The sequence below is a fragment of the Haemaphysalis longicornis genome, unplaced genomic scaffold, assembly GCF_048455015.1.
Source record: "Haemaphysalis longicornis isolate Haplotype H1 unplaced genomic scaffold, Haemaphysalis longicornis Haplotype H1 scaffold_3, whole genome shotgun sequence".
Classification (NCBI taxonomy): domain Eukaryota; kingdom Metazoa; phylum Arthropoda; class Arachnida; order Ixodida; family Ixodidae; genus Haemaphysalis; species Haemaphysalis longicornis.
The window spans coordinates 190240559-190251036 of NW_027526335.1; the positions used below are offsets into that span (position 1 = coordinate 190240559).

Below are 10478 nucleotides of genomic sequence, written 5' to 3' on the forward strand. Positions count from 1 at the left end.
AGGTCCAGCAAGGAGGTACGGTTAGAGTTTGGGCCTTCGCCGTTGCCCAGTGTATCAACCTTGAGCCTGAATGCTCCTGTAGAGTAACAACGACGGTATTGTGAAGTCGATGATTCATTTCGCGTGCAGAGTGCTGAAAGGGCGTCGTTTGTTTCCCACAGTCTTGCACTCTGCGCGCGACCATACCACTGCAACACTGGTGCGCGTCTCATTCCCGATCTTGCATCGCCGTATAGAGTGTTAGTAGAGATGTAGATAAATATGCGATTGCCTTGAAAAGGAAAAGTGCATGCGAGGTTACGAAGTTGATCTTGCGTGAAAGAGAAGGACCCAAATCACATTGACGGTCACTATCAACAACTGGTTGGCCGCAACGTTTCGCAGTGAACTCGTAACGGTTATTTCTTTTTTTCAGTTCAGTTCCGGTTCGAGTTCAGCGGGCTCAAATAGTAATGGTCGGGGTCGGGTTCAGTTCCGAAAAAAATAGCGGTTCCGTTCGGGTTTTTGGTTCGGTTTGGCTCTGGTTTCGACACCCAGCTGAAAAGAGAGCACGTGGAAGCCATTTTCCTGCTTTAATAAATTCTGAGGGTTAGTAGTTTTGTTTATTTCAAATATCTACAAAAAAAAAGAAACAAGTGCACACAGTAATCCATGGATTTGATTCATAAAAAAAGTGATTTTTTCACAAAATGTACTCATATGAAAAAGAATTCTAATGCCCCAAAACATTTCTGCGCGATAACTGAAACACAGACGTAAAGGCCGCTGTTTGAAATTCAACGCGTAGCTGTAGGATGACAAAAAAGAGCGGTAATAACATGTCGTCGCTGAAAAAAATCATTCAGCTTCTGCGAGTTCCTGTACGAGGTGACAATAAAGGGGAATCATCTGTTTTCGGCCGGAGAGATGCGAGAGGGCAGTTAGTGGGCGGATAGGAATATCCCAGAAAAGGTTAAAAGCACACACCTGAACCACCGACCTTGAGAAGCTCTTCCGTAAACAGCGAGGGCGAAGAAAACTCCGAAGGGAAGGGGGAGGGGGGGGGGGAGGCTGGGGGTTCGTAAAACTTTGCTTGCGTGTAGGAATGAGAAAGCCGAGAAACGGCACCAGTGCGCCACCGCACGGTGCTCTCCAATGCGCAGTTCCCGAAGCTCAGATCACGCGAACTTTGGCACCGTTTTGGTGGACGCCGCTGAAGACAACGGTCACTTTCGGCGTATGTTGAGACACATTAGTTTTTAGCCTCAATATCTTAAAGCAACAGCCTCATATGGCCTGTGCTACAAAAATCCGGTTCAAGCGCTGTCGTGGTCACAATGGCCGCAAAATGCCGATTTGCTGAAATGCGAACATACCGACCCACAATTCCAAATTCTGATTCCATCTGATTACATCTGAGAACGCAAATATGCGGTGTCCTGATGTCCCAATTGGGTATGCGTTAGACATAACGTTACTGTTTCAGATCTAACGTCCCAAACCGCCACCCGCCGCTTGAAATGCGACGAGAATTGCTTGGCAGGTCATTAAGCGCACTGGCAAAGTAGATAACATTAAGGCTGAAGATTGGCCTAACAACATACTCAATCAGTTGGATTGGCCAGCGGCGATAACAGCTGCCGTCAGAAGCTCACCGCTCATGTACCCATTCCCATTTGGCTGCGGGGTCAATGTGCTCACCCACAACTATCAAATCCCCGGAACGGGGGACTGGCCGGTGACGACCACAGGTGTACTGAGAAGCCCACGCCGATTCGTCAGATCTCTGGCCGCGGTGTCAATATACCCACGCACATATTTCACTCATCCACTCGATGGAACTAGCCCGGAAGCCTATTGCCTGCAACGCACGTAGGTACATTTAAACCTGAATGTAACGGACCTCAATGAAACGAATTCCTGGATTTAACGAAGTTTTTAAATTCTCAATCGTCAGCCCCATGAAAAACCATGTGTTTCTGACCTCTATTTAACGAAGGCATGGCGACGGATACGGCTAGCCTTGATGTAACCAATTCGTTTCGCTGATGAGCCATTGTTTTTTTGCACTTTCTTTGAAAAATCGGCTGGATATGGGCCCTAATTTAGCAAACATTACCCGCACCGCAAACTACCGGTCGTTTCCAATGTGAGTGGGGTGTCGAGTAGTTACCACAAGTTAAGTGTCCGCCTGTCGGTGTGTAGTCACACGTCTCCGCTGCTTTCTGAGGTACAAATTCGTCAGTGACGAGTTCTGCTGTGAGAAAACGAACAGATTTGTCTTTACAAGACAAGGTCGCAATTTCAGATGTCGTCTCCTCTGGCAAGATGATAAATTTCGTCGTCCGGTACAGTGTCCAAGCTCACACCCTCTCAGAGAGTCTGACTGCGGCAAAGAGCATAACGTTCGCGAAAAGGCGCCCTTTCAGCATACGCATGGTGCTTGAAACTAGTTAAGGCACCGAAGAGTGTAAAAAGGCAAAATTGATACTTGAGTTACGTTTGTGAATACATGGGCAAGTGACCTTGATTCTTTGGAGTGCCGTGTACTGAATAACTTCGTGGGTAAGAAGAATTGAGGCGCAAAGCATGCCTTTTTAAAGTGTGAAATACGTTCTTAAAGGGAGAGTTCACTATCCATGATGTCTAGCGTTTTGATTTAGTTTCTCCTTCATTTACGGGAGCCTTAACTCGAAACCTGCATGTAACACAAACCTGCACGTAACCATAAATTGCGAATTTTTTTCAACTCCGTTACATCCAGGTTTAAATGTATTCTTAAGCGTCCGAGTTTTTTGAGTAGTTGGGTTCGGAATAAATTGGACCACCGACAAAACGCGTTTACCAAGCTCATCAATGTTTGCTACGGATTTAAAGTCTTTCTCCCGTATTTTAAACTTTCTCCCTGATTTCAAAGTTCCTTTTCTGCATTTCAAAAAGCGAGTTTTTCATGCGATAATTTTCTGCGGCTTTCTGTGATTGATTAGCAAGTGTACCGATGAGGAACCCTGGGGTGCAGTGCTACAGGCGAATAAAGAGCCCCTGCAGCTGCTTAACTTTTGCCAAAATTTCGAAACATGCGTCGTGTTGTTCTTCCATAAACAAAACAGTGGCGGGTAGGGAATGATTAAGCAAGCAAGCAATCCCCGGCTCAGCAGTAAACCGCCTAATTACAGCCAACGCTGAAAGTTATTTTCGAATTACTTTTGTGAATATGCTGCTCAACTTATAGCGGCAACGACCAACAGACGCTGCTTTGCTTTTTTAGCAGCGGAATTCTTAAAGAAACCCTGCAACACTTTCGATGAACGCTTTCACTATTTCCTTCGCGTCAGGAAGCACTGCGAAAGCTAGTATCGCCAGTACGGAGCGGCACTGCGTGATTTGCTCGCCGCACCACATACGCCATTTATTTCTGCTTTGTTTTTCTGGCTTTATTTTTAAACTTGCGTTCATTGCGTTCATGAACGCCGTGAAAAGCGCTCATTGCTGCAACAGAAGGAAAACCGACCAACAGCCGCTACATGGCCTCAGTGACGTAATTCGGGCCGTCGAAGACCGTCAAAACTGAGAAAGAGAGAAAAACCTCTTGAGTGAGTTTCCAAGGTACCTGATGGGCATAGAGCAGTACTTTTTGGCTGAGGTACTTTGCGATCCCCTAATCTATGTACTGGATGTGTTGGGTGACTACGTTCTGAAAGCATTTAATATTTCAAAAGAAAAAGTTGAGAAAAGTGTTGCAGGGTCCCTTCAAGCTTGAGCTCAAGCCGTTCCGCTAGTCGCTCAAAAATCGACGTAGCAACAAGGAGAGAAAGAAAATGCATGGCTAAGAAGTGTGAGGGGGAAGTGGCGAGGAGGAAAGGAGACGACGGCAACGTGTGGGGAGTGCCCGTCGCGGCGCATATGTTCGGGTAGGGAGGCGCGCGTCAGGTATTGGTTGCGCCTTGTGATGACAGCCCTGACGCGCATGTGTTCTCCTAGTTACAGTGAAAACCGGTTATAGCGAAATGTAATATGTGCCGCGATGAGTTCGATATATCCAATAGTTCGATATAGCCGAACCCGCCTATAACGAATTTTTCGTTACGAGTTCGCTATACGCGGAACTCACCCCCCCCTTCAAACGCTGCGTGCTGAAACGAACACAATTAAGTATGCCACTTACCACACACAAAACGATTCATTAATAAGCAATAAAGCTACTTAAGCTATTTGCCTACTTCGCATAGAAAGCGGTGATTTCTTTTTTTTTTTTGCACTTTCATTTTGGTGGCGTCAGCGAGCACAACATTCTCTACACGAGACATCGTTTCAACCAGTTCGAGTCCGTGTCCTTCAATTTCAAAGCAATATCGGCGGAGAACATCGACTGCTGAAAGCGCTTCATTAAGCGTTGGACGGCTTTCGCTAGCGACATCTTCTGCCTCTTCGGTGCTTTCAGCAGCACCAGCTGCCATCCCATCGGTGACGATGTCAGCGTCCGAGGGGCTCCCAGTGACTGCGACGTCGTCGTCAACACCGAGAAAATCCTCGAAGGACACTCCTTCCGGCCCAGCATCGGGAACGTTGGCGAGCTCTCCCCACAGTGCGCCGATGCTGTCGTGTTCAACGTTACTAGAATGTTGGTCGTCTTCGTCCGGGCTAGCTGCCTGGGCGGGTTCCGTCGTGAGTCCCGCACGCCGGAAGCAGTTACGGATCGTGTCAGGCCTCACGTCGCTCCATGCGCTGCTCAACATTTCAATCGCAGCCAGTAGGTCTATTTTCAGCTCGTGGACGACACGAAGCTTTGCAAGCACCCGTTCAACGAGGCGTTTTCGGTAGCCGTGCTTGCAAGCCCGAATGATGCACTGGTCGAGGGGTTGGACTGCTGCGGTGGCGTTGGGCGGGAAAAAGCACAGCTCAATGGGCTTCAGCGATACTCCGCAGTGGTGCGCCGAACAATTGTCGAGCAACAAGCACACCTTGCGCCTAGTCTTCGCAAGCTCCTGGTCCCACTCGCGCAGCCAGTTTTCGAACAGGGCACGCGTCATCCATGCTTTCTTATTGAAAGTGTAGGTTACAGGGAGATACGCGCGCCGTCGCAGGCACAAAGGCGACTTGAAGTTTCCTATCACAAGCGGCTGTAATTTCGACGAGCCGTCCAGGTTAGTAGCCAGCAGGATCGTAATGCGCACCTTGTTATGTGTGCCTCCATGACATTTCTCATTACGGTGCGCGAGAGTTCTGCTTGGCAGTAGCTGCCAGAACAGAGCGGTCTCGTCCGTGTTGAAGATATCGCTAGGATTGTACCTGGCGGTGATATCCGGCCACTTTTCTGAGACCCACTTGCTCACGATGTCCATGTCAACTGCAGCGCCTTCGCCGGCCACGACCTTCCCAACAATCCCGTAGCGGTCCTTAAACCGCTGCAGCCAGCCCGTCCCTGCAGTGAAATCTTCAACTCCGAGTACGACGGCCAAACTCTTCGCCTTCTGCTGTGGCATTGGGCCGGAGACGGGAGGTTGCGTGCGCGGATATCCAAAAACCACTGATAGAGGGTTTTTTCCACCTCATCGTACGCCGGCTTCCGGATACGTTTGTTGTCTGAGTTCGGCCTCTCACGAGCCTTCTCTACGATGGCCGACCTGTTCTTCAGGATTGTGCTTAGGCTACTCCTCGCGATACCAAACGCAGCGGCAACGTTCCATTTTTTTCCCCCGCTCTCCACGCGGTGGATCACATCCATCTTCTCAGCAAGCGACAACACTCACCGTTGCTTACCCGCCGCCATTGCAAGGGCAGTGGAAGCGTGGAAGCTCGTACTCACGCAATCAGGCGTCGCAACACGGAAACACAGAACAACCAGTGGAGACGTGCTCTCTCACAACCAACGGGACGCTGAGTGCCCCCGGCGCTCCAGCAGAAGAAAGCGAAATGCCGTGGCCGGATAGGCTCAGTGCGCGATCACGTGATACCCATGCGCGGACGAGCGACGCTTGTCGGCACGACCGCTCTCAACGTTTGCGCTCGTCTGTGTAGGAGAGAGGTTGTCGCGCCAAAACCTCGCTTTAGAGGGCAACAACCTGGCTGCGCCGCTCGCCCTCCCTCCTCAGCCGAAATGACGCCGCTCCGAGTCCATGACTTCGGAGGCAGTTCTAGGCGGACGGAGTTCGATATATCAGATGTGCCGTTCGTTATAAGGAATGTGTTTCACATGTGTTTTCGTAACTGTTTCTTTTTTTGTTCGATATATAGCATCAATTCGCTTTAGCCGGGTTCGTTATAAACGGGTTTGACTGTAATACAGACGCCGTGCGTTCGCCGGAATCAGTGTCCGATCTACCGATAAGAAGGGCAGACCTAAGAAAATTCAGGTTAAAGGTAGTGAGTACCCACAGCTACGCTCTTTCCCCAGTCTTCGCAACTCCATTGCGAAGGTGACCGAAGCCACTTTTATGAACTTAAGCAAAGCTTGGTGTTATGCTGGTTGGTGGAACATAGTTCGAAGTATTGCTATTGAGGCTAACACAGGAACGAATGCGCAAGAAAAAGAAGTGTTCTTTTATCGTTAGCACTTCGCATTTACAACTATGGCATAACCACGTATAGAATATACAAGAAACCCAAAAATATAAAGGAATTCAGACGGGAGGGAAAGGAAATGATGCAACTGAGACGTGCGACATGTGCGAAATGTCACGGAGGTGGCGCACTTTCAACGTAATGAATTTACGATTCTCCTAAAAAGGGCATGTCGCGTGTGGCGACTACCCGCAGCAGTAAATCGTGCCGCGCACCGAGCAAGGTACATCAATGCAGCCGCTTTTGACAAAACTTAATTTGTTCCCATCAAAATATCAAGTAACTTCGGAAAATTTTGAAGGATTTTTTATGCACCGAGGCAGAAAGGATCGAGAGGATATTAGCTCCCAATCTCTTGCGATCACCAAACGTCACATCGTGTCTCTAGAGGAGTCGTTGTAAATGCAGCACGCGCTACCGGCACGACCTTTCGCAAGCGTAACATATCAATTGCATTAGTGCCTTCCCATTCTATCGAAATTTCCTTTTTTTGTGTGTTTCTGTTAGTTTTATGTTGCTGGCCAATTTACAATAAAACATTTGTCATAGCGCAATCTTCACGAGGAATGCAGGCTTTTTCTATCGCATCCGTTTCTGTGTTAGCGTCAAGTGCAATTCATTAGCCGATATCAATATCAACAGAAAGTGCTGAGAGTAATTCTAGAAAGCGAAAACATAGAAGAAAGCATGGCGACTCATTTTTAGTTACCCGCGCTTTCTTGTTATGCCACACGGTCGCTCATCTGCACACTGGCTGTGGTTAAGAACGCAATCGCATGTTAATATTCTATTATGGCCTTGCGGTTGGAACATCAAAGCATTCAAATATGAAGTTACCTCCTTTTCTGGTGGTGAGGCCGTAGGCAATATATACAGTGCAAACACGGCATAGATGTCGACAATATCTAGTATCAAAAACCCTAAACTCAAAAACTTTGCACCATGTTTTTTATGCACTAGAGTTTTCTCGATATCGTTTCCGCCAACGGGTATTTTTGTTTGTTTGTGTGACGCTTCAGGATGGCTACGACTGTTTAATTCAAACTCGGTTCACCAAATGAACCTCAGCGTACACCAAAGTCTCTGCTATTACATTCTGATGTGATATGCCCCAATATATTTTACTACATTTGAACTGAGGTACCGCCCTCTGGGTTGGAGCTAAACCAAACCCGTTTCTGCTCGTAGCCTACCGATCACATCTTTTTGGCTGCCTATTTATAAGAACACAGTTCCCTCTGTACCGGCGAACATCATCAAAGAAAGAACCAGAAATTCGCCTTTCAAGGCTAAATTTCTCAGCGAAGTCAGCGATTCATGCTACCGAACACGATTAGCGAGACAGGTGCGTGTTCCCGACACAGCTCCTTTAACATGGAATCCAGTGGTTCGTCTTGCTTGTTTGTATCTCGTGCAATTTTATTTCAAACAGCTAACGTGAATACCCCCATAGGTATTTTTAGCGCTAAACAGGTTCAAGCTTGTACGTTTATTGTAATAATTTTCAATGATTGAACATTTCAAAAATTGCACGACCTTCTAAGCCTCGCGTAAGGCTGTTCGCGCATGCGAAATTCTGTTTTTCAAGCGAACCTTGAACTAACTCACTTGAACGTGCAATGTTTGATCGCAATGCCATACAGTAAAGTCCACCTTAAGGACAACGACTTGAATTCACGTTCACCGGTCTACGGGTGATTTGGTGGGAGGAAACGCAGCTGGCTATGCTGGCAAGCTCCCTGTGAGCGTAATCGTGACCGTGCTCGTGAGCGGCGTGCGGACCCCGAAGTTCATCAGGCGGGAATGGAGGCCGACAAGCGACGAAGGCCGCAGTTGCCGTTGTGGATTGCGTGTTTACCATCTACCTTGGCGTTTTACTTTGTTGTTTAAGAAAGGGAAGAATAATTTTCCGTGTTTTACTATTATCCAAGAGACTATCCGAGTACAAGCTGGACACCTCATGCCAGAAAACGCGCCGCGCGGCATGCTGGGAACGTAGTTGCGGATCGGTAATAAAGTATGTTTAGTTTTTAAGGTACCCCTACATAACTCTCTTTTTAAAGGCATGTATGACATCTCGAAAATAGGCACGCTTGAAATACACAAAGACAAAATAAACAAGTTATGCTTGTGTGGGTATGCATGAACTTGAGCGAGCTTTGTTTTCTTGCACTGCTCCCGATACCACTGTGCATTGTAAATTGGACGTCTTATGTACATATTTCTTCTGGTTGGTGAAAATATTCAACACGGGCAGCAACGCAGGAGCTGCTGCTCAGTGACATTATATAGTCATGAAAATTGTTGAGACCAGAGTGACAACAGCTCACAAAAAGGCTGACGTGATTCCCACTCCCCTAAATATCGCCTTGTCCAAATAAAAGCTCTCTCTCTCTCTTTTGTTTTACTCTATACTAATGTACTGACCTTTATTGGTAAGGTTTCTAGGAGAAAGGTTGAATGAAAACCTGGAAAATCCCGTTTGTTTGGGAAGTCATTCCGAAATCAACAATGTTCTGCTTCCACCCCGATTGAGAGGGGCTATTAAAATAGTTTGGAAATCAGTGATTTGTATCTTCACAGAAAAAAACCCAACCTGTGGCATGAACAATAAAATTTCATGAGTGTCCTCAACATGGGTTTAATTCAAAGTTTCCTGAGATAATTCTAACAAAATCTCCGCAAGAAGGAATTCTACTTAAACTCAATAACTTCTTATATCCTTTTGACCCATCGTCATATAGTCTCGCTTAAACTCGTCAGCCCATTTTAATAGATACTCAGCAGAAATGTAACACTTCAGTCTTTACGGATGTATTAATCAAATTTACAGCGTGTGTAACAAATGTTGCGGTATATCTTTTGGGTCTTGTTATATCGACGTCATGACCTGCAATGCATGCGGGTGCTTAAATTTCGGCCATCAATATTCTCTAATCGTGTACCCTGCTCAGGTGCCATTGTACGACTTCCGTCACCTCTAAGTGCTATCTGTTTATTTGCGTAGTCGCTGAGTAAACAGACAAGCGTGACCAAACGAGCTCCACTCACGTGCATCGCGAGACGGCCTCCCCTGAGCCGGTGAAGCGCCCGCGCAGGGAAAACTAAGTCGAGTAGACAGCCACGCCGACAGAAAACACAGCAGCAGCGCCAGGTAAAGCGCCAGACCCCGTGTCCGGCACATGGCGTGCGTGTTAGCCATGGTAGCAACTCCGCTGCCGACGATCGAGCAACGATGGCACGGTGAACACCGAACGCTGCCGGGCCGAGTCATGCGCACACACCTCTCGCACACAGCTCGCGATATGCGAAACACGGGAGCCGGAGAGCTTCCAACACCCGCCGCCGCACCGCCCGGGGTTCGGACTGCGGGCGCGCGCGCGCGGCCGCTGAAAACGTTTAGCCTTCTCCTCCGTTCACCGCTTCTCCTTCTATCGCTCTTTCTCCCGCGTTTCTTTTGTCACTCTCTCTTTCTCTCCCTCTCTTCGTGCTCAGCCTTTTTTACTCTCGCTCTACTGCGCAACAGCCTGTCGGCTGGTACGCTTTGAACACCCTTTTGAGCAAGCTCGTGGCCCGAGTTCCTTGGGTACATTAGGAGCAGTTCAAGGAACGCGCAGAGTTTTTCAGAACATTGCCTGAGGATTTGTTGCGCTTCTGTGTGAGTCCGGCAATCACGTTGATGGAGTCGGGAGTTAATTAGGATAATCGAATGAGACTGCTTCAAACTAGGTTCTGGGCTTCAAACTCAGCAGGAAACGTACTACACGCCCTTCTTTTTCGTCTGATCTGAAGATTCCGACAGAACGCCCTGTCCAGTATTGCCCAATTTTGGGTGACATTTTCGCTCCAGTCTCGGGGAAGAATTACGGCCGTTCTTTGATTCTGGTTGGCGCTGCACTTTGAACACACACACAAGTTTTTTATCGATATATCGAATC

At 47.8% G+C, this 10478-nt stretch overlaps 1 protein-coding gene across 1 annotated transcript in view; it reads right to left on the minus strand.

Moving 5' to 3' along the window:
• Positions 1 to 9890, minus strand: part of LOC144173629 (uncharacterized) — a 483221-nt gene extending 473331 nt beyond the window's left edge. Inside the window, exon 1 of the mRNA XM_077701972.1 lies at positions 9592 to 9890. Coding sequence (XP_077558098.1) covers positions 9592 to 9814 — 223 coding nt within the window. The 5' untranslated portion in view covers positions 9815 to 9890. The remainder of the gene's footprint in view (positions 1 to 9591) is intronic.
• Between the last annotated feature and the right edge of the window lie 588 nt (positions 9891 to 10478).